The sequence below is a fragment of the Coregonus lavaretus genome (genome assembly GCF_964263955.1).
Source record: "Coregonus lavaretus genome assembly, chromosome: 7".
NCBI classification, from domain to species: domain Eukaryota; kingdom Metazoa; phylum Chordata; class Actinopteri; order Salmoniformes; family Salmonidae; genus Coregonus; species Coregonus lavaretus.
In genome coordinates this window covers 8046105-8071448 of record NC_139994.1, presented here as the reverse complement: position 1 = coordinate 8071448, position 25344 = coordinate 8046105, and the positions used below count along the sequence as shown (strand labels likewise).

General features: G+C 44.9%; 1 protein-coding gene across 1 annotated transcript; it reads left to right on the top strand.

Annotated features, from left to right (window-relative positions):
• Positions 1-12084: 12084 nt before the first annotated feature.
• Positions 12085-25134, top strand: LOC311133007 (protein QNR-71-like; the record flags this gene model as incomplete). Its single annotated transcript, XM_084166427.1, has 12 exons — positions 12085-12154; positions 12979-13116; positions 13208-13351; positions 16616-16789; positions 17001-17162; positions 18694-19005; positions 20833-20898; positions 21029-21331; positions 21615-21720; positions 21887-22110; positions 24052-24142; positions 24975-25134. 12 exons carry the CDS (start codon positions 12085-12087, stop codon positions 25132-25134), a joined length of 1950 nt encoding a protein of 649 aa, XP_084022553.1.
• Positions 25135-25344: the final 210 nt, after the last annotated feature.

Here is a 25344-nt window from a genome sequence, read left to right as displayed (position 1 = left end):
ATGGCACTTGGAGTGGCTCGGTTGGTAGAGCATGGCACTTGGAGTGGCTCAGTTGGTAGAGCATGGCACTTGGAGTGGCTCAGTTGGTAGAGCATGGCACATGGAGTGGCTCAGTTGGTAGAGCATGGCACTTGGAGTGGCTCAGTTGGTAGAGCATGGCACTTGGAGTGGCTCAGTTGGTAGAGCATGGCACTTGGAGTGGCTCAGTTGGTAGAGCATGGCACTTGGAGTGGCTCAGTTGGTAGAGCATGGCACTTGGAGTGGCTCAGTTGGTAGAGCATGGCACTTGGAGTGGCTCAGTTGGTAGAGCATGGCACTTGGAGTGGCTCAGTTGGTAGAGCATGGCACATGGAGTGGCTCAGTTGGTAGAGCATGGAACTTGGAGTGGCTCAGTTGGTAGAGCATGGCACTTGGAGTGGCTCAGTTGGTAGAGCATGGCACTTGGAGTGGCTCAGTTGGTAGAGCATGGCACTTGGAGTGGCTCGGTTGGTAGAGCATGGCACTTGGAGTGGCTCAGTTGGTAGAGCATGGCACTTGGAGTGGCTCAGTTGGTAGAGCATGGCACATGGAGTGGCTCAGTTGGTAGAGCATGGCACTTGGAGTGGCTCAGTTGGTAGAGCATGGCACTTGGAGTGGCTCAGTTGGTAGAGCATGGCACTTGGAGTGGCTCAGTTGGTAGAGCATGGCACTTGGAGTGGCTCGGTTGGTAGAGCATGGCACTTGGAGTGGCTCAGTTGGTAGAGCATGGCACTTGGAGTGGCTCAGTTGGTAGAGCATGGCACATGGAGTGGCTCAGTTGGTAGAGCATGGCACTTGGAGTGGCTCAGTTGGTAGAGCATGGCACTTGGAGTGGCTCAGTTGGTAGAGCATGGCACTTGGAGTGGCTCAGTTGGTAGAGCATGGCACTTGGAGTGGCTCAGTTGGTAGAGCATGGCACTTGGAGTGGCTCAGTTGGTAGAGCATGGCACTTGGAGTGGCTCAGTTGGTAGAGCATGGCACTTGGAGTGGCTCAGTTGGTAGAGCATGGCACATGGAGTGGCTCAGTTGGTAGAGCATGGAACTTGGAGTGGCTCAGTTGGTAGAGCATGGCACTTGGAGTGGCTCAGTTGGTAGAGCATGGCACTTGGAGTGGCTCAGTTGGTAGAGCATGGCACTTGGAGTGGCTCAGTTGGTAGAGCATGGCACTTGGAGTGGCTCAGTTGGTAGAGCATGGCACTTGGAGTGGCTCAGTTGGTAGAGCATGGCACATGGAGTGGCTCAGTTGGTAGAGCATGGCACTTGGAGTGGCTCAGTTGGTAGAGCATGGCACTTGGAGTGGCTCAGTTGGTAAAGCATGGCACTTGCAACACCAGGGTTGTGGGTTAGGGACCAGTATGGGAAAAAAAAGTATGAAATGGTATGCACTCTGGATAAGAGTGTCTGCTAAATGACTAAAATGTCAATGTAAAAAATATTGTGTGCGAGCCTACTGCGCCCCTCCTCGCAGCGACCTCGAGACAGCATATCTCTCCCCGGTGCGTCACACATCCAAGTTTTTCCCTGAGCCAGCTGGCCAAATGCTTCGTGGTCCCATGACTGTCTGTTTGCGCTGTGAGGCCAGCAGCCGCAGACACAATTTCTCCAGTTTTCACATTGCTTATTGGCAGCCTCCACAGCTGTTTTCTTCCCCGCTGTTGGAAGCAGGGTGCCTGTCTCCACGTGGCTCAGAGTCTCCTCTCTGACATTTAGATTGAAAATATTTTCGATGAGAACCATGCAGCCTACTTTAATGCCAGTGTGAATGTGCATTTGGGGATAGGATGGAATTCGGCCACAGTATTCTGAAAGGACGACATGAGAAATACATAGTCTATATAGTGTTCAGTCTGTCTCGATCTTGTCTCTCTGTATGTCTTTCCTTATGTCTCAGTCTCATGATATATCACCTCCTCATTTCCCATGGTCTTCTCGCTGTGTTGGTTGGCACGCCTGTCTGTCAGTGTTGACAGAGTTAGTTCTGTCTTTATAGTTGGTTGTCTCTATAATTACACTGATTGAGTGGGGTGGTATAGATCTGTGTCCCCCTCACTAAACGGTCCCCTCCAGGATGAAATCAGTGTGTCCCTCTCTAAAGGGTCCCCTGGACAGAATGACAGGGCAGAGACATCAGTCTCTCTGAGGCCCCTGGGTAATGATGGAGTCCACAGGGGTCTGGTGATTACATGTTCCCGGGGTGAAGTCTCCCCTAGGTACAGATCTAGGATCAGCTTCCCCTCCCCCAATCCTAACCTTAACCATTAGTGGGGATAATACAAAGTTGACCTTAAGTCAGTGTCTAGGTGCGACCACCCTATTCCTGATTACACAGGAGAAGGAGGGGGAGGGCACACCTGGAGAGAAAAGGAGGGAGAGAGAGAAGTAGAGAAAGAAGTAAAGTGAAAGAGAGAGGATGAGATGGAATGAGAGGGAATGGAGAGAGGTTGAGAGAGAGGTGAAGAGAGAGCAGAGTAAGGGAGAGAGAAAGACTGACTAAGTGACAAAGAGGGGGCGAGAGGAAAAAAAATTGATCTAGAAAATGAAAGAAAGGAATGTGAGAAAGAAGAGAGAGCGCATATATTACAGGGAATGTGCCTGCGTTCCTTCCTCGTCTAGAAGCGAGTGGTGTAATTAGGAAGAAGGCAAGGGCTTGCTTGTAACCACCACCATCTCACACACACACACACACACACACACAAACACACACGTGTTAAAATGCATACACGCCTTAAAAACACGCATGCTATGAAAAAGCAAACACAAACACAGAACACACCCACACAGTGAAAACACACACACACATTCACACACACAGTCTTGTACAGTTAACCTTGTGAGGACACACAATTCAGTCCCATTCAAAATCCTATTTTCCCTAACCCCTAACCCTAACCCTAACACGTACTCTTACCCTAACCCTAACCCAAAAACATAACCCTAACCCTAGCTCCTAACCCTAACCCTAAAAATAACCCTAGCTCCTAACCCTAAACCTAATTCTAACCCTTACACTAATTCTAACCTTAACCCTAAACCCCCTAGAAATAGCATTTGACCTTGTAGGGACCAACAAAATGTCCCCAATTGGTCCCCACAAGAATAGTTAAACACGTCCACACACACACACACACACACACACACACACACACACACAGACACACACACAGACACAGACACACACACAGACACACACACAGACACAGACACACACACAAACTCTGAAAACACACATGCACAGCCCGCTTGTCCCACTTTTCTCCATCCAGTTTGTCATCTCACCTCTCCTCCCAGCTTCTCTTTCGCTTCCTCCTTATTCTCTCTCATCTCTGACTCTAGGGATCTCAACAGACTCAGGGTCATGACATGGCTAGACAAACTAAGCCTCCCCATTACACCCAACAAGGCTATTATGACCTGTTCTTCCTCTTGACTCTGCCCACTGAGCACTTCACGTCACGCAACATCTTTTGGATGTTTTTTGGGCGGTCCTCTGTCTTTTTTTTTTGTGCGATCCAACCGGCCTTGATTTCAACGTCCACAGACGTTGATTTTTGATCCGGTCCAGACCAAATCTGAACCAATCGTGGACATCTATGTTTCACAAGTTTGAACAGCACAGTACAGCACAGTACAGTAGAATAGAACACAACAAAGTACAGTACATTACAGTACACAGTACAGTAAAGAAAAGTAGAGTATAGTACAGTACACTAGAGTAAAGAAAATGATACTGTATTGTACCCTACTTTACTCTAATGCATTACATTTACATTTTACATTTTAGTCATTTAGCAGACGCTCTTATCCAGAGCGACTTACTGTTAGTGAGTGCATACATCTTTTCATACTGGTCCCCCGTGGGAAACGAACCCACAACCCTGGCGTTGCAAGCGCCATGCTCTACCAACTGAGCTACACGGGACTGCACTCTACTGAACTAAAATGTACTGTACTGTACTCTACTGAACTAAAATGTACTGTACTCTACTCTACTGAATTAAACTATACTGTACTCTACTGTACTCTACTGAATTAAACCCTACTGTACTGTACTCTACTGAATTAAACTCTACTGTACTGTGGTGTACTCTGCTGTACTGTATTGTACTGTACTCTACTGAATTAAGCTATACAGTACTGTACTCTACTGTACTGTACTGTACTTTACTGTACTCTACTTTACTGTACTCTACTCTAATTAATTAAATTCTACTGTACTGTACCATACTGTACTGTAATAGACTGTGCTCTACTGAATAAAACTCGACTGTCCTGTACCGTACCATACCGTACCGTATTGTACAGTACTGTACTCTTCTGTGTTCTACTGTACTAAACTGTGCTGTACTGTAATGTGATGTTCAAACTTGTGAAACCTACTCTAGACGTCTATGATTAGTTCAGATTTGGATCTGTTCTGCACCGATCAAATTTGCACCATTTGGGGGTGGAGCTCATTAGAATAATAACCAGAATGCTTTGCAAGTGTTTGTTTTCAACATTTACATTTTGGTCATTCAGCAGACGCTCTTATCGAGAGTGACTTACAGTCAGTGCATTCAACTAAGGTAGATAAACAACAACATATCACAGTCATAGAAAGAAAGAAGCTAGGAGCAATAATATATATTTTGTTGCAATCTTCAGTTGGCTACTCTTTCCTACTAATAGTCGTGAAAAAGTATTATTCGGATATAATGCTAACTTAATTTAGAATGTATAGCAGTTGAAATTTGTCCATAGAATCAATTATATTGGTTATTATATTTTCAACATCAGGTAAATACGTATTTTCGACCTCAATAAAATAAAAAATTTTACCTTTCACTCAGCACCTAAAATGCACCTGATTTCAACGTCCGTAAAATACGTTGGTTCAACATCCAGAAAATACGTATTTTCAACATCCGAAAAATATGTATTTTCAATGTCTGGATGTTGAATGTTGCTTGCTGGGTGGGTACTATTTGTACTCTTCACAGTCATCAATGTGAGTATCCTCTGTTAATACAGATGTGATTAATGGTGTTGGGTTTGTGTGATATTCAGGGTACCATGCCTGGATTGCTGGTCTGAAATCATTCATAATTTTGTTTTTGCAGTCAGTGAGGTGTGGTCTGAGCTCTTGATATGTATGGATAGACTGGGTCACTGAGACGGAATGGTGCTGCACTCTGCTGGAGGTTTAGCATTACTGCAGTTCCGTCTCTCGCTATCTCTCTGCTTTCGCTATCTCCCTGCTCTCTCTCTTTCTTTTACTCGCTCACATACACACACACACAGGTATGTTTGTTCTCATAGCCTATTTCTATCCGACGGTTCCAACGCGTTGGGTCCTGCTGAGTAGCTTGTATTCGGTCGTCACTAGTTAACAGCCACAAAGTCATAATTATGTATAGACCCCGCCCATTTCTACAATTTCTCTTCTTAAAATCTGATTTTAAACCTAACTCTAACCTTAACCCTAACCACACTGCTAACCTTATGCCCATCCCTAACCTTAAATTAAGACCAAAAAGCAAATTTTTGTAGCAAAATTTGACTTTGTGGCTGTGGAATCTGACTTTGTGTCTAGCCAGCAGAGGGGGGCGTGAGTGTTCTGTCACAGCCAGAGAGTAAATCTTCTCGGTGTTGTGTGCTTCAGGATCAGTAGCGCTGGATCGTTCTTTTTCCAGATTCCAGCAGAACCGTCAGCCATGGGGACCAGAGTGACAACCAGTAAATAAATGCAAAGAGAAAATGCAGGTTAAACAGGTACATACCTCCCTCCCAACTCCACAGGACCTTTGTCTATGTAAATAGATTTAATTAAATTACTAATTTCCAGCCAGAGCTAACAGAGAGTATATCCCCAAACCTCAGACATCATCAGAAATGTTGTAAATTGTGAACCAACCCCCGGTCACACAAAAACAATTTACATTGGAGGTTGGTTCACTATCAACAATAAATGAGTCAAAAATGTCATTAGATTTTAAAAACAAAGGTGATCTTTTTCGTGTGTGTGTTGCAGTTTGGCGCTTGGAGAAGCGTTGGACAGCGTCATGGTGTCTCAGACACATTGAGACTATAAACAAGAGCAACTCAATCTATGCAGAAATAGTCTCCACCTGTGAATGAGACGGTTATCACTCAAATTACAATGCACATTAATCAAATCCCCAGAACATAAGTGTAGTCTAGCTGTGCATTAAGCCCTTGCTAAGAACAGACATACACTACATGACAAAAAGTATATGGATACCTTCTCGTCAAACATCTCATTCCAAAATCATGGGCATTAATATGGATTTGGTCTCCCATTTGCTGCTATAATATCCTCCATTCTTCTGGGAAGGCTTTCCACTAGATGTTGGAACATTCCTGCGGGTACTTGATTCCATTCAGCCACAAGAGCATTAGTGAGGTCGGGCACTGATGTTGGGTGATTAGGCCTGGCTCGCAGTCGGCATTCCAATTCATCCCAAAGGTGTTCGATGGGGTTGAGGTCAGGGCTCTGTGCAGGCAGTCAAGTTCTTCCACACTGATCTGAACCATTTCTATATGAACCTCGCTTTGTGCAGGGGGGTATTATCATAATGAAACAGGAAAGGGCCTTCCCCAAACTGTTTCCACAAAGTTGGAAGCACAGAATCGTCTAGAATGTCATTGTATGCTGTAGCATTAAAATGTCCCTTCACTGGAACTAAGGGGCCTAACCCGAACCATGAAAAACAGCCCCACACCATTATTCCTCCTCCACCAAACTTTACAGTTTGCACTATGCATTGGGGCAGGTAGTGTTCACCTGGCATCCGCCAAACCTAGATTAGTCTGTCGGACTGCCAGATGGTGAAGCATGATTCATCACACCAGAGAATGCGTTTCCACTGCTCCAGAGTCCAATGGCGGCGAGCTTTACACCACTCCAGCCGACACTTGGCATTGCGCATGGTGATCTTAGGCTTGTGTGCAGCTGCTCAGCCATGGAAATCAATTTAATTAAGCTCCCGACGAACAGTTATTGTGCTGACTTTGCTTCCAGAGGCAGTTTGGAACTCGGTAGTGAGTGTTGCAACCGAGGACAGACTATTTTTACACGCTACGCGCTTCAGCACTCGCCGGTCCCGTTCTATGAGCTTGTGTGGCCTACCACTTCGCGGCTGAGCCGTTGTTACATTTACATTTACATTTTAGTCATTTAGCAGACGCTCTTATCCAGAGCGACTTACAGGAGCAATTAGGGTTAAGTGCCTTGCTCAAGGGCACATTAACGTCATTTAGCAGACGCTCTTAGCCAGAGCGACTCACAAATTGGTGCGTTCACCCTATAGCCAGTGGGATAACCACTTTACAAAACCACTTTGTTGCTCCTAGACGTTTCCACTTCACAATAACAGCACTTAGAGTTGACCGGGGCAGCTCTAGCAGGGCCGACATTTAACGAACCGACTTGTTGGAAAGGTGGCAAATCCTATGACGGTGCCACGTTGAAAGTCACTGAGCTCTTCAGTACGGGCCATTCTACTGCCAATGTTTGTCTATGGAGATTGCATGGCTGTGTGCTCGATTTTATACACCTGTCAGCAACGGGTGTGGCTGAAATAGCCGAATCCATTAATTTGAAGGGGTGTCCACATACTGTTGTATACAGTTGAAGTCGGAAGTTTACATACACTTAGGTTGGAGTCATTAAAACTAGTTTTTCAACCACTCCACAAATGTCTTGTTAACAAACTATAGTTTTGGCAAGTCGGTTAGGACATCTACTTTGTGCATGACACAAGTAATTTTTCCGACAATTGTTTACAGACAGATTATTTCACTTATAATTCACTGTATCACAATTCCAGTTGGTCAGAAGTTTACATACACTAAGTTGACTGTGCTTTTAAACAGCTTGGAAAATTCCAGAAAATGATGTCATGGCTTTAGAAGCTTCTGATAGGCTAATTGACATAATTTGAGTCAATTGGAGGTGTACCTGTGGATGTATTTCAAGGCCTACCTTCAAACTCAGTGACTCTTTGCTTGCCATCATGGGAAAATCAAAAGAAATCAGCCAAGACCTCAGAAAAAAAATGGTAGACCTCCACGTCTGGTTCATCCTTGGGAGCAATTTCCAAACGCCTGAAGGTACCACGTTCATCTGTAAAAACAATAGTACGCAAGTATAAACACCATGGGACCATGCAGCCGTCATACCGCTCAGGAAGGAGACGCGTTCCTAGAGATGAACGTACTTTGGTGCGAAAAGTGCAAATCAATCCCAGAACAACAGCAAAGGACCTTGTGAAGATGCTGGAGGAAACAGGTACAAAAGTATCTATATCCACAGTAAAACGAGTCCTAAATCGACATAACCTGAAAGGCCTCTCAGCAAGGAAGAAGCCACTGCTCCAAAACGGCCATAAAAAAGTCAGACTACAGTTTGCAACTGCACATGGGGACAAAGATCGTACTTTTTGGAGAAATGTCCTCTGGTCTGATGAAACAAAAATAGAACTGTTTGGCCATAATGACCATTGTTATGTTTGGAGGAAAAAGGGGGTAGGCTTGCAAGCCAAAGAACACCATCCCAACCATTAAGCATGGGGGTGGTAGCATCATGCTGTGGGGGTGCTTTGCTGCAGGAGGGACTGGTGCACTTCACAAAATAGATGGCATCATGAGGAAGGGAAATTATGTGGATATATTGAAGCAACATCTCAAGACATCAGTCAGGAAGTTAAAGCTTGGTCGCAAATGGTCTTCCAAATGGACAATGACCCCAAGCATTCTTCCAAAGTTGTGGCAAAATGGCTAAGGACAACAAAATCAAGGTATTGGAGTGGCCATCACAAAGCCCTGACCTCAATCCTATAGAAGATTTGTGGGCAGAACTGAAAAAGCGTGTGCGAGCAAGGAGGCCTACAAACCTGACTCAGTTACACCAGCTCTGTCAGGAGAAATGGGCCAAACTTCACCCAACTTATTGTGGGAAGCTTGTGGAAGGCTACCCGAAACGTTTGACCCAAGTTAAACAATTTAAAGGCAATGCTACTAAATACTAATTGAGTGTATGTAAACTTCTGACCCACTGGGTATGTAATGAAATAAATCACTCTCTACTATTATTCGGACATTTCACATTCTTAAAATAAAGTGGTGATCCTAACTGACCTAAAACAGGGAATTTTTTACTAGGATTAAATGTCAGGAATTGTGAAAAACTGAGTTTAAATGTATTTGGCTAAGGTGTATGTAAACTTCCGACTTCAACTGTAGATATAATAATTATTTGTGCAGTCTCTGGACACCAGCCAGCTAGAGCTACAAAAGTTGTTCAGAGTTAGTCGCTTGCTTTCTCCCACAGAACATCAACATGTCCATTCCATAACTGTATACAGAAATGTACCTACGAAGTCCCTATTTAGTAAGCCTACTGTATTAATAAATAAAGCAGTTGGGCCTAATAGTTAAAGACATTGGTTTGAGTGTATGTTCTGCCCTATAGGGGGCCTACACGGCAAAGAGTAAGGTAACCTTGTGAATTTGGATAGAAATGCAGTACCCAATTTCAGGGATGTTAAATTCAATACTTACCCAATTTTTACAGAACCGGTCCATTCTTATTTCCGTTTCACTCTCTTTCTTTCTCTCTGTCGTTCCCTCTCTCTCTCTCTACACACACAAACACACACGCGCACACACCTCCCAAATATTTATATTGAGTGTAGAAATCGTTTGCTGTCCTCATGTCATGTGACAAGTCAGTCATGGGTCAGTCAGTGGTCCAAACTGGTGTCTCTTGTTAAATTGTCTAATTGAGTTCATAATAGGACATCTCCAATGGTCATGTGTTCATTTGTGCTTATCAACCAGGCCATCAACAGCAGATAGTTGTCACGTATACGCTGGGAGTCAGGAAGCAGGTGCAGAAGGTGAGTTTAATAATAAAGAATGCAGATAACCAAACCATGAGCAGCGTACATAACGTGAATGAAAACAAACCAATACTGCCTGATGACTGAGGCTACTGAGGGCTAAATAAAGGGAAGGTAATCAAGGTGATGATGAAGTCCAGGTGTGCGTAATGATGGGGAGCAGGGGTGCGTAATGAAGATTGCCAGGGCCAGTGGTTAGTAGACCAGCCACGTCGAGCGCCAGAGAGGGGGAGCAGGATTAGGAGTAGGAGAAGGAATGACAATAGTAAACAGACAGGAGTATGAGCTGTTCAACATCAATGAATGTAGAGAAAGTTATTTTGGAGTGAGAAATTGTATCATTCAAGATCAAATTGGTTTATTTTAATAGTTTTTCACAAAGGGTGTTACATGGGTTAATTTAATGAACCCAATTATGAATTCTCAGAGCAATAATGTTGTTTTTTTGTCATATAGGAACCCAGTGCCTGATTTGGATGTATTGAATATGACCCATTGAGTCTGACTAAGGGGAAGTACAGTATAGTTCGATTGTATAGAGGGTTAGCTTGTCAAAAACTATGTTATTAAATTATCATGAGGAGTCATCAAAAAGCACCACGTGATGGCAGGACCAAAATGATTGACTATATTGACTAGAACTGGCATAGTAGTCTACTCAACTTCACTGGGCTATCAAATCATCATCACCACCTGTCATTGATTTCCCTCCAACGTGCCAGTTAGGCTACTCTCATGATAATCCAGAATTTTCTCACTGAACAATACATCATTGTAGCTATTTTTTTGACTAACATAAATAATCCCTGCAACACTCAAAATAAGGGGTAATTTTGGTCCGAATAGTAACAACAAATACCATAACAATTTACAGCAGTTTTTTTTATTAAATAAATATACTTTTGAAGACCAATAGGCTAGCCAACTGTAGGCTACATGACAGATTTATCATTGCCTCGTTTTTGCACTCGCTGGAGCTGATCTCGTGACAGCAGACCTGATGGCCGGTCACGATGATCATCACAGGTTGGGCTGTGTTAACGAGACGGCTCGCGCATCATAAGATAACTGCACACCTTCCGGTTTGCAAAGGGGCAGTATAGACCTATACGGCTGCGTTGGCATGAATTTTGGAGAAGAGAAGTGTTCCTCATTTTTTAGATGACAATGTCCCAAGACCTATGCTGTAAAATTCGTCTGATATACGTTGAATAATGTTTTTGTGTGCAATATGTGCGTAAAGGCACCATTTCAACAGGAATGTGGCTTTAAGGAAAAGGCTATAGGCCTATACAAATATGTATTTATTAGCCTATCGAAATGTTTTCTTTTGAAGTTTGTTATATATTTTTGTTTTTAAATGGTTAGCATTTGAACAACACAAAAGACTATTTCGAAAATAATATCTGCATCAATAAAAAGCTAAAAACAAGATTAAATCTAAGGAAAATGTGTCGGTATTAAGTCAATATTAAAATTAATAGGCTCTGTTTGATCAAGATTTACAGGAACTGTCATGATTCAAAAGAGGCTTTATGTAGAATATGCGAATATTTGGATAAAATAATATTCTATATTTTTAATTTTACAATAACTCGTGAAATAGCCTGGGTCTCTATTTCCTTGAATTTCGATGCTTCATACAAATCCAGACCTGGCTATAGGCCTTTTAGCCAGACCTTAAAAAATCCTAATTTGTTGACGTCTGGATTCTTCTGAAACTACAGCCTCCACCAAATTGGACTAGGATTTGGACTCCATCCGTAAAGTTTCAACCCTCTCAGACCTCCAAGTATTCTTCCACTTCCTGGATACTGGTCAATTATTATTTATGTTGTTGTTTTGGCGACGAGAGAACATGAGACATTTTTTGAGGTTTTTTAAATGTAAGAGACAGGACAGGGCAGAGTGGGTGGGGACTGAGACAGTCCACATGAGGCGCGCGACCTAATGAAGGATGAGATGCATCTTGTTATCAACATCACATGTTTGCGAGTGCATGCAGCCCTCAATTAAATTATGGAACTCGGGGCACGCGGGGGAAGAAAGGGACAATACGTGTCTGCGTGTGGGAGCAGTTCTGTGTTTGGTGGGGTCTGCGTTAGGAGCCACTATCTTTGGGGTTGTGTGGATATTACAGGTGCAACTTTTTCTTCAGGTCGAAATGGGAGCTTTACTTTATGTTTGTGTTCTGGCTTGCACTTTTTTCGTTTCTCAAGCAAATGGACTCAAAAGTAAGTACATTTTTGGTTGCTTTTGGGGTTTTAGCTGTACCCATCAATCAGGTTTGCGGTATAGGATGCAGATAACGTATAACGTTTTGGCAAATGGATAACTAAAATGATATAGGGATACTTGTTACATTGTTATTGATAATTGTTATGCGTTTTTTTAAATATTTTTCCTTTTTAGCCTATAAAGGTTTATTAATGCACCCAGTCAAGTCTTTCAAATGACTATAGTTCGAAATACTTTCACATATGCATGGCATTGACATTTATCTGCCATTTTCTCCGTTTACCCTGTGGTTTTCAAATTACTCTTTACAAGGAAAAAGCAACGCTCCTTTCATTGTATTCTTCTGACCTTGCTCATCTCATAAGAATTTCAGAGGCGCGAGCTGTTATTGCGTTACTAGCGTCCACGCGCTTGTCCTGTCAGTCACAGTCCCATGAGCCCAATTACGCCATTTACGCGCGTGCACATGGAGATCCGTCTTGTGAATATGGTTACCTGGATAGGTTTTCCAAAGGTTACTTTTATTCAGTATATAACACGACTTTAAACAAAATCTATTGCACTCGTCAGTCTATATCCAGAATATTACAGTTCATTATGGTTAAGGAAATAGGCCTGTTTCAACGAATTAACACGATAAACTTACATTAGGGCTCTCACATTAGGTAGATTTTCCAAAGTTTTTAAAAGCACAATTTTAACCTATAATTCTATAGGCCTAAGTCTCAAAACAAAATTGTACTCTCTCTCTCTCTCTCTCTCTCTCTTTCTCCTCTCTTTCTCTCTCTTCTCTCTTCTCTCTCTCTCTTCTCTCTCTCAGCTTACCGGGACATGTTCCCTCACAAGCATTCATTGTCGATGAAGTTCCCGCCGATCCCCGGTTGGAACCCAGACAGCAACCCGTGGGATGACTATCTCTACCCGCCCTTCGGTCCCAAGGAACTAACGCGGAGAAAAGGTGAGCACCGCCAGAGACCTTTTCAAATTATGCAGAGAAAGTTTATAACGTTCTCACAACATTTATCAACTAATTTCCCCTCCGGATCCAGGTAAGCCCGTCAAAGTGCGCCTGACCAGCGACAGTCCGGCAATCAACGGTTCTGTGGTGTCATTCACTGCCAAGCTAGAGTACCCGCCATGTCAGAAGGAGGACGCCAACGGGGAACTGGTGTGGGAGGATCACTGTCTGGATGGTATGGAGCTGGAGGCCTCAGGTGCATCTACACACACACACACACACGCACGCACCTAGCATGAACAAACCCACCCACCCACAGACACACACACGCATATATATATATATATATATATATATATATATATATATATATATATATATATATATATATACAGTGAGCTCCATAATTCATTGGACAGTGACCATTGTTTTGTTATTTTGGTTCTGTACTCTAGCACTTTGAGTTTGAAAGGATACAATGACAATGAGCGTGAAGTGCAGACTGTCAGCTTTAATTTGAGGGTATTTTCATACATATCGGATGAACCGTTTAGAAATGACAGCACCTTTTGTACATGGTCCCCCCATTTTAAGGTACTACAAGTATTTGTTAAATTGGCTTCACAGATGTGTGTCGTTAGGCAGGTGTATTCATTTGTGTCGTTAGTGAATGCAGGAGAGCTGTTGATGAATAGTAATGATTCTAGACGTTGCTATTGCCTTTGGAGGTTGTTATTGGGGTGTGACAACATGAGGAAGACAGCAGTGTCGATGCAAATGAAGTTGGCCGTCATAAGGCTTAGAAATGAAAATCAATCATTCAGGAACATTGCAAAAAACCTGGCCATGCCCAAGTCAACAGTTTTGTTCATCATTAACAAGAAAAAAACAACCGGTGAACTCAATTATGTCAAAAGACCCGGTAGACAGAGGAAGACCACTGTAGTGGATGACCGGAGAATACTCTCTATGGTGAAGAAAAAACCTCTGATAACAGCCCAACAGATCAAAAACACTCTCCTGGATGCAGGTGTAGATGTGTCAAAGTCTACCATACGCAGAAGACTACACCAGCAGGACTACAGAGGGTACACTACAAGATGCAAACCACTGATAAGCCTGAAGAACAGAAAGGCAAGATTACAGTTTGCTAAAAAGCACCTAAAAGAGCCCCAAGAGTTCTGGAAAAAAGTATTGTGGACAGATGAGACAAAGATTAACATGTACCAGAGTGATGGAAAGACAAAAGTGTGGAGAAAAAAAAGAAATGCCCATGATCCAAAGCATACCACCTCATCCATGAAACATGGTGGAGGGGGTGTTATGGCTTGGGCCTGTATGGCTGCCAGTGGAACAGGCTCACTTGTTTTCATCGATGATGTGACTGCAGACAGAAGTAGAACAATGAATTCTGAAGTCTACAGAAATATTTTATCTGCTCAGATAAAACCAAATGCCTCCAAACTCATTGGACGGCACTTAATCATGCAACAAGACAATGACCCTAAACATACTGCTAGAGCAAAAATGGGTTTTTGATGGCCAAAAAGTGGAAAATCCTTGACTGGCCGAGTCAATCACCAGATCTGAATCCAATTGAACATGCATTTTACATGCTGAAGAGGAGACTTAAGGCAATAAGTCCCCGAAACAAGCAGGAACTGAAGATGGCTGCAGCACAGGCCTGGCAGAGCATCACCAGGGAAGATACCCAGCGTCTGGTGATGGCGATACATCGCAGACTTCAAGCAGTCATTGCATGCAAAGGATATGCGACCAAATATTAACAATGATTACTTTATTCTACATTATGTTAAACTGTCCAATGTTTTTTGATGCCCGAAAATGGGGGGGACCATGTACAAAAGCTTCTATAATTCATAAACGGTTCATCCGATATGTATGAAAATACCCTCAAATTAAAGCTGACAGTCTGCACTTCACCCTCATTGTCATTGTATCCTTTCAAACTCAAAGTGCTAGAGTACAGAACCAAAATAACAAAAGAATGGTCACTGTCCAGTGAATTATGGAGCTCACTGTATATATATACATATACATATACATACTCACACACACACTCTCACAGTGGTGGATTTAAGATTAGGAAGAATAGGCAATTGCCTCAGTAAAAGGACAGGTGCTGCTGATAATATAGTGCTTCTGATAATACTGCCATCTTCGTCGAGGCAGAGGACATGTCCCAATGGGCACACACTGGTTGAATCAACGTTGTTTCCACGTCATTTCAATGAAATTATGTTGAACCAAGGTAGAATAGATGTTGAATTGACATATGTGCCCAGTGGGGTGTGTGTAGCCCATGTATCTGATGCTGCATGTCATACTATTTTTGGCCAGACACCATCAGATACATGGACTACACATAGTATGACAGAGGGGCGCTGTTTCGCTCGCTAGGATGCTTTCTCCGGTGAGATAGTTTCAGCCACTTGCGAATTAAAGGAAAGTTGGAAAGTTGTCGAATGCACAGTGCACTGTTCGGATCCTGGAATTATTTTGGATGAACGTGCAAAGGTAAACTACTTTTTGAAGTGATTTGTTTGACAATCAAATGAAAACTGGTTGTGTTTATGGCACATTAAAAGGTCATAAATTTTTACAGTTAAATTACATGGCTTTACTATAAACCCATTTAAAAAATGTGTGCGTGTGCCTCAGTCTGGCCTCAGTCTGGCCTCAGTCTGGCCTCAGTCTGGCCTCAGTCTGGCCTCAGTCTGGCCTCAGTCTGGCCTCAGTCTGGCCTCAGTCTGGCCTCAGTCTGGCCTCAGTCTGACCTCTGCCTGGGGCCTCCAAATTGTATTGTATTGTATTTATTAAGGATCCCCATTAGTTCCTGCCAAGGAAGCAGCTACTCTTCCTGGGGTCCAGCAACATTAAGGCAGTTATATACAATAAAAGATATTACATGACATTACATTTCATAAAACTTTTCACAACACATTAAGTGTGTTCCCTCATGCCACTACTGTACTACCACATATCTACAATACAAAATCCATGTGAATGCGTGTGTCTGTGTGTTTCTTCACAGTCCCTGCTGTTCCATAAGGTGTATTTTTGATTCTACTGCTTGCATCAGTTACCTGATGTGGAATAGAGTTCCATGTAGTCATGGCTCTATGTAGTATTGTGCGCCACCCATAGTCTGTTTTGACTTGGGGATTGTGAAATCACTAAGTACGCCCCTGCACATAAACACACACACAAAGACACAGACAGACACACACAGACACACACAGACACACCCACCCACCCACACACAGACCCCCTCACACAGACACAGACACACACACACACACACAGACACACACACACACGCACTTTACAAAAATGACAACAGCTGATAAGTTCATTATACAGTCAGCGATTTAGCATTCACAAAAACTGAATAGATCAACATTGAGGCATGAAATAGGCTAGGGTGTACTAAATTCTGTGAATTGACTGTAACTCTCTCCTCCCCTGCCCTGGTCAGCTAACAGTCAACTTAAGTCTGGCTATGTGTTTAACTGGACCTCCTGGCTGGATGACTATGGCTTTGGAAAGTGTACTGACCTGAAGAGATGTAAGGTCTTCCCAGACGGGAAACCCTTCCCTCAGAGCAATGACTGGAGACACAAGGGCTACGTCTATGTATGGCACTCTATGGGTAAGAGACTCACTCAAACACAGTAAATTACGCACATATGCATGTACAATGTCTTCGATTAGATGAGCTCTATTAAAGGTGAGGAGGCAGGTGCTGAGAGAGATGGATATCTGCTATTACTCTAACTCTCTCTGCCTCTGATTCCTCCCTCCCTTCCTCCCTCCCTCTCGCCCTCCCTCCCTCCCTCCCTCCCTCCTCCCCCCTCCCTCAGGTCAGTACTCTGAGACGTGCGATGGCTCCTCCTCCACCCTGACAGTGAACACCAGTGACATCACTCTTGGGGCGGAGCTGATGGAGGTCATGGTGTACAGGAAACGCGAGCGCAGGAAGTACAGCCCCCTGGCCACCGACAAGGTCGTCTTCTTTGTCACAGGTGAGTCCGCTGTATACACTTCATGTCTACTCTCCAAGCATCACGTGTCTCAATCCGCAACCTTGCTTCCTCCCATCTACTATCGTTCCTTCCCCTTGTACATCTTAAAGGACACCAAGCACTTAGTCAGGTGGAGCTTTAGCGCTTTGCTTTCACTTATTCAATATTTTCTGACTAGCCATAGGCAGTCAAGGATTTTGCTGATTGGAACGCAGGCATAGTCTCTCTTACACATCACCTACAGCCAGTCTTCCGAACAGCCATAGAAGGAGGCTAAACGTCACAGCCACAGGCCTGCTCATGGCTTTGAGCAAGAAGTTGACTGTCAGGAGTTAAATGGACTTGTCATTGTGGGAGGTTTTGAAAACTAAGGGAGGAAAATTTTTTCTTTACAAACTTGTTCTGTACTGTGAAGTTAATCTGAATATGTGCTTCATGTTATCACATAGGCAGGAGGCCTATATATTCTCATATGTGTGTTCTGCTGTAGCCTACATTGATGAATTTTATTTCAAACTTTATTCCGAAATTGTGATATTAGTTCTACTGTGACATTGATGTCTTGGAAATTATATGAAATTCGGGTGTTGTAAGCCCCACAGCTGAGTGTGTGACCATATGCCTATGGCGGGTGTTATGCAGTGATGTCTAGAAAATGAGGCTATAAGAATTTCGGACTTGTGTAAGACCAATAGCTATACTCAAGTATGTGGGCATACTGCAGTGACGTCTAAATGCTTTGAATTAATCAGCACCTTGGAGAGCAGTGTCCATTTCACCACCATAGATAGTGGGCTACTTGGCTGTCTACTCTGTCTGCTGCGCTGATACGTTTAGTTTGTCACTTTTTTTCTCAATGTGTTCCTGTACCTCAGAGCCCACCCGGATAACACCCCCCCCCCTCCCGCGCTCACTATGGGTGTGTTCGTAAATTCACTCTGGAGTGCCAGAGTGCGCTCAGAGTGTGCTCTGGGCGTTCGTAAATTCAGAGCGTTGTCTTATTGTCCATTGGTAAATTCAGAGCGTTGTCAGATTGTCCATTCTTAAATTCAGAGCGTTGTCAGATTGTCCGTTGGTAAATTCAGAGCGTTGTCAGATTGTCCGTTGGTAAATTCAGAGCGTTTCGCTCTCGGAGCATTTAGCACACTGGATGCTCTAGCGTTCTGACCTCACAACGGCAGTCAAGCACCCAAGCTAACTGGCTAAAGTTAGCTTGCTAGCTAGCTACTTCCAGACACAAATGAGAGAACACCATTTTACTCCCCCTAGCAGAGGTGGTTAGGCTGTTTTCATGTTGTCTAGAGCGTTAGTGAGTGTAACTGTGCTGCTGGCAACGATTGAATAACGTTTTTTTGCTGATGTTTACTGACACCGGTCATATTGAACGGGTATTGCGCGTTCGTAAATTCATCAGTTATTCTGCACTGACACACTCAAGAGGAGAGTGCTCTAAAGTCGGAGTAGATAGCCAGAGAATTTACGAACACACCCTATGTGTTCCGGGACCTCGTTAACCCTTTTCCCTCCACAGACAAGATCCCAGTGGCTGTGAATATTTCCCAGAAGGCATCAGCCAACCTGTCGGAGAGCGTGTTTGTGCGTGGCGAGGACGTGGTGTTCAGTGTGTCGGTTCACGACCCCAGTAACTACCTGAAGACCGCAGACGCCGTCGACTACATCTGGGACTTCAAGGATGGCAACCAGCTGGTCACCCATAGCAACGTAGCCACTCACACCTACAGTGCGGTTGGAAATGTCAACGTGAAGTTGATGGTGGAGGCGGCGTTCAAGATCCCGTGTCCCCCGGCCATGCCGACGAGTGTTACCTCGCCGAAAACTACAGGTACACTCACTTGAGTCACACACTTCAGTGGATATTGCAGGTACACAAACCTAGAAAGTATGTACAGTCTTCACAAAGTATTGGTCTTCACTTCAGTGTTTTTAGATATTTTTCTCAGATGTTACTATGGTATACTGAACTGTAATTACAAGCATTCCATAAGTGTCAAAAGGCTTTTATTGACAATTACATTATGTTTATGCAAAGAGTCAATATTTGCAGTGTTGACCCTTCTTTTTCAAGACCTCTGCAATCCCACAGTGGCGTGCTGTCAATTAACTTATGGGCCACATCCTGACTGATGGCAGCCCATTCTTGCATAATCAATGCTTGGAGTTTGTCAGAATTTGTGGGTTTTTGTTTGTCCACCCGCCTCTTGAGGATTGACCACAAATTCTCAATGGGATTAAGGTTTGGGGAGTTTCCAGGCCATGGACCCAAAATGTTGATGTTTTGTTCCCCGAGCCACTTAGTTATCACTTTTGCCTTATGGCAAGGTGCTCCATCATGCTGGAAAAGGCATTGTTCGTCACCAAACTTTTTCTTGGATGGTTGGGAGAAGTTGCTCTTGGAGGATGTGTTGGTACCATTCTTTATTCATGGCTGTGTTCTTAGGCATAATTGTGAGTGAGCCCACTCCCTTGGCTGAGAAGCAACCCCACACATGAATGGTTTCAGGATGCTTTACTGTTGGCATGACACAGGACTGATGGTAGCGTTCACCTTGTCTTCTCCGGACAAGCTTTTTTCCGGATGCCCCAAACAATCGGAAAGGGGATTCATCAGAGAAAATGACTTTACCCCAGTCCTCAGCAGTCCAATCCCTGTACCTTTTGCAGAATATCAGTCTGTCCCTGATGTTTTTCCTGGAGAGAAGTGGCTTCCTCGCTGCCCTTCTTGACACCAGGCCATCCTCCAGAAGTCTTCGCCTCACTGTGCGTGCAGATGTATTCACACCTGCCTGCTGCCATTCCTGAGCAAGCTCTGCACTGGTGGTGCCCCGATCCTGCAGCTGAATCAACTTTAGGAGACGGTCCTGGCGCTTGCTGGACTTTCTTGGGCGCCCTGAAGCCTTCTTCACAACAATTGAACCTCTCTCCTTGAAGTTCTTGATGATCCGATAAATGGTTGATTTAGGTGCAATCTTACTAGCAGCAATATCCTTGCCTGTGAAGCCCTTTTTGTGCAAAGCAATGATGACGGCACGTGTTTCCTTGCAGGTAACCATGGTTAACAGAGGAAGAACAATGATTTCAAGCACCACCCTCCTTTTAAAGCTTCCAGTCTGTTATTCTAACTCAATCAGCATGACAGAGTGATCTCCAGCCTTGTCCTCGTCAACACTCTCACCTGTGTTAACGAGAGAATCACTGACATGTCAGCTGGTCCTTTTGTGGCAGGGCTGAAATGCAGTGGAAATGTTTTTTTGGGGATTAAGTTCATTTTCATGGCAAAGAGGGACTTTGCAATTAATTGCAAATCATCTGATCACTCTTCATAACATTCTGGAGTATATGCAAATTGCCATCATAAAAACTGAGGCAGCAGACTTTGTGAAAATTTATATTTGTGTCATTCTCAAAACTTTTGACCACGACTGTACATATTACACACTAATGAGCGTAATCTTTCACCATACTACTGCTACTCCAGCCTTTCGCTACACCCGCAATAACATCTGCTAAATATGTGTATATGACCAATAACATTTGATTTGATTTTAATAAGGTATGCACCATTGAGGAATGTTTTTTTTAACTGATTGCGCTGCAGCCCCATGTCCGTCTTTGAAGCATTATGTCATATCGCTCTTTTTCTCTCCTTCAGCAGCCCCCACACCTACCCCTGGCACTCACGCCATCACTCGCAAAATGGAGACAACCCATGGTTTTGGTAAGAATTAACTCTGTAATGTGTGTTGAATAGAAGTGTCTGTTAGAGTGTATGAGGAAGTGTTTTCTCTAGTGAGTTTAGTTCTATTCAGCTGACATAAACTGTCCAAATTCCACTGTCTCGTTTCCAGTGCCAGTCACCACTGCCAGACCCGCCCCCAACACACCTGTTCCTATGACTACGGGCTTCCCAACAACGGAGCCTCTCCCGACGACGGTTGCTGACGTGGCCTTGGCTCTTTTCAACCCGATACAACTTTTCGCCCAGTTCTTGCTAGCTGGCCCCACCCCCATGTCCCTGCCCGCTGGCCCCACCCCCATGTCCCTGCCCGCTAGCCCAACCCCCATGGCCCAGCTCCGCCACAGACACCTGGCGGCCGATGACTGCTTCCGCTACCTCTACGGAACCTTCCAGACCAACATCACCATCATCGGTGGGTGGATGAGGATATAGTGCGTCTCAAATGGCATCCTGTTCTCTTTATAGTGCACTACTTTTGGGCACAAAGTAGTGCCCTATATAGGGAATAGGGTGCCATTTGGGACATAGGATTTGCCCCTATGAGAATGTCTAAGTTCCACTGCCCAATGTCTACACATGTTAACATAATCATGCATTGATATTAATGGGAGTGGAAGTTAGTATTTGCCCAATTGTGAAAAGTCTTCAATCCAAGCGTGTTTTAATCACTCCATTCATTCCTTACCCAATCACAGAACACAAGCACTTAATCAACAGCCAGCCAGCCAATTGGATCGTGGACGTGTCTGCTGCCAAGGTGACCAACACTGATATCAGCTTCCTGGTCAAGTGCCTGGGCAGGTGAGTGGAACACAATTGGATGTGGCTAAGGCAACCCTCAGACATGTTTTTGGACTAGTGAAAAATGTCATTTGTAATGAATATTAACACACAAACCACTCCATAGTTGCCCCATCCATTTACCTACTACCATAACCACTCTCCTCCTTCTCTCCCCCTTCCCCAGCACTCCCACCTCAGCCTGCACCATCGTGTCGGACCCCTCTTGCCACCAGGTGAGGAGCATCATGTGTGATGACGTGCCCCCATCGTCGGAATGCGAGGTGCACCTGCGGAGGACCTTCTTGGAGCCAGGGACCTACTGTGTCAACATCACCCTGGAGGACGCCAGCAGTCTGGCCCTCGCCACCACCACCATCACCATCAGCAACACTGACCCTGACACACCCGGTAGGTCACAGGGCTAGACCCTGGGGTCTTATTCAGGTTGAGTCCCAAATGGCACCCTACAGTGCATTCGGAAAGTATTCAGACAGCTTGACTTTTTCCCCATTTTCTTACGTTACAGCCTTATTCAAAAATGGATTCAATCGTTTTTTCCCCCATCATCAATCTACACTCAATACCCCATAATGACAAAGCAAAAACAGTTTTTTAGAAAAATGGAAATATTACATTTACATAAGTATTCAGACCCTTTATTCAGTACTTTGTTGAAGCACCTTTGGCAGCGATTACAGCCTCAAGTTTTATTGGGTATGACGCTACAAGCTTCGCACACCTGTATATCTCCCATTCTTCTCTGCAGATCCTCTCAAGCTCTGTCAGGATGGATGGGGAGCGTCGCTGCAAAGCTATTTTCAGGACTCTCCAGAGATGTTAGATCGGGTTCAAGTCCGGGCTCTGGCTGGGCCACTCAAGGACATTCAGAGACTTGTCCCGAAGCCACTCCTGCGTTGTCTTGGCTGTGTGCTTAGGGTCATAGTCCTGTTGGAAGGTGAACCTTCACCCCAGTTTGAGGTGCTGAGTGCTCTGGAGCAGGTTTTCATCAAGGATCTCTCTGTATTTTGCTTCATTCATCTTTCCCTCGATCCTGACTAACCTCCCAGTCCCTGCCGCTGAAAAACATCCCCACAGCATGATGCTGCCGGTAACATGCTTCATCGTAGGGATGGTGCCAGGTTTCCTCCAGGCGTGACGCTTGGCATTCAGGCCAAAGAGTTCAATCTTGGTTTCATCAGACCAGAGAATCTTGTTTCTCATGGTCTGAGATTCCTTTAAGTGCCTTTTGGCAAACTCCAAGTGGGCTGTCATGTGCCTTTTACTGAGGAGTGGCTTCCGTCTGGCCACTCTACCATAAAGGCCTCATTGGTGGAGTGCTGCAGAGATTGTTGTCCTTCTGGAAGGTTCTCCCATCTCCACAGAGGAACTCTGGAGCTCTGTCAGAGCGACCATCGGGTTCTTGGTCACTTCCCTGACCAAGGCCCTTCTTCCCCAATTTCTCAGTTTGGCCAGGCAGCCAGCTCTAGGAAGAGTCTTGGTGGTTCCAAACTACTTCCATTTAAGAATGATGGAGGCCACTGTGTTCTCTGGGAACTTCAATGCTGCAGACATTTTTTGGTACCCTTCCCCAGATCTGTGCCTAGACACAATCCTGTCTCGGACCTCTATGAACAATTCCTTCGACCTCATGGCTTGGTTTTTGCTGTGACATATCAACTGTGGGACCTTATATAGACAGGTGTGTGCCTTTCCAAATCATGTCCAATCAATTTAATTTACCACAGGTGGACTCCCAAGTTGTAGAAACATCTCAAGGATGATCAATGAAAACAGGATGCACCTGAGGTCAATTTCGAGTCTCATAGCAAAGGGTCTGAATACATTTGCAAAACATTTTAAAAACCTGTTTTCGCTTTGTCATTATGGGGTATTGTGTGTAGATGGATTTAATTTAATCAATTTTAGAATAAGGCTGTAACGTAACACAATTTGGAAAAAGGGAAGGGGTCTGAATACTTTCCGAATTCATTGTATATAGGGAATAGTGTGCCATATGGATGGGCCATGATCAAGGTAGTACACTATATAGGGAGTAGGGTGGCATTTGGGATACAATGTTTTGAATGTGTACAAGTCCAAAGCCATAGATGGGGATTTTCATTTTTAAGTTTAGGTTTCGTTTGATGGTATTTAGGCACAATTTACAACTGATAAAGTGATTTATTTCTCTTCCAATCTCATCCCACCTCTCTACATCTTTTCTCTCCACTTCTTTCCATCCTCCCCCCTTTGATTCTTGCCTCCCCTCGATCCATCCCACCTCTCTATCACTCTGTCAATTTCCCTCTCATTTTTGTTCCTCCATCCCTCTCCCCCATCTGTCTGTAGTGTCTAAAGCTCCTCATGCTGCAGAGGTTGTCCTCTCCTCCAGTGCTATTGTGGTAGCCATCTTTGCCTTCACCGCCTTCATGGTCTACAAGTAAGTCAAGCCACCCAGTATTACTCGCGCACTCACACAGAGTTTCCCTTACTCATGATCTCTCATTTCCATCTCCCCCACCACATCTCTATCCCCCCTCTTCTCCATCTCTCCCTCCCCATCTCTCCCTCACCTCCATCTCTCTCTCTCTCCTCTCCTCTTCTCTCCCCCCCTCCCCTCCACCTCTTCCTCCCCCCTCTCCTCCATCCCTCCTCCTCTCTCCTCCATCTCTCCTCCTCTCTCCCCCTCTCCCCCTCTCTCCCCCCTCCACCTCCCCTCCTCTCACTCCCCCCTCTACTCCATCTCTCTCCCCCCTCCCCTCCACCTCTCCTCCATCCCTCCCCCCCACCTCTCCTCCATCCCTCCCCCCCACCTCTCCTCCATCCCTCCCCCCCACCTCTCCTCCATCCCTCCCCCCCACCTCTCCCACCCCACTCTCCTCCACCTCTCCCTCCCCCCTCCACCTCTCACTCCCCTCCTCTCTCACTCGCCCCTCCCCTCCATCTCTCTCCCCCCTCCACTCCCCTCCATCTCTCTCTCCCCCCTCCATCTCTCTCTCCCCCCCTCCCCTCCATCTCGCTCCCTCCCCTCCCTCCATCTATCTCCCTCCCCTCCATCTATCTCTCTCCCCCCCTCCAATCCCTCCATCTCTCCCTCCCCCTCACATCATCTCTCCCTCCCCCCTCCCTCCATCTCGCTCTCCCCCCATCCATCTCGCTCTACCTCCCTCCCCCCTCCCATCCATCTCTCCCTCCCTCCCTCCCCCTCCCATCCATCTCTCCCTCCCCCCTCCCATCCATCTCTCCCTCCCTCCTCTACTTTCCTCTCCCAGGCGCTATAAAGTCTACAAGCGGGTGAGGAGGTCCCTGGTGGAGGATGCCAGCGGCAGGGGCCATGTTGGGGTCGGAGGTCGTATGAGCCGGCTGAGGGAGGTAATATTCCCCACCAACGAGGAGAGGAGTCGCCTGCTGTCGGACAGACGCCCCCTGTAGACCCTCCGACGGTACTACAGCAATGGGCTGTAAAATTGGGGTGTATTCAGTGGTGTGTAACATTTTGAATGGTGCAGATAGAAATAGCATGAATAGAGCTTACTGGATTTCCTTTCGTATCTGACAGACAAGCATATCTGTTCTACACGATACATTTCTATCTCAATGTTCTGTAACTTTATATAATCCTTAACAGACCCCAGGGTTTTT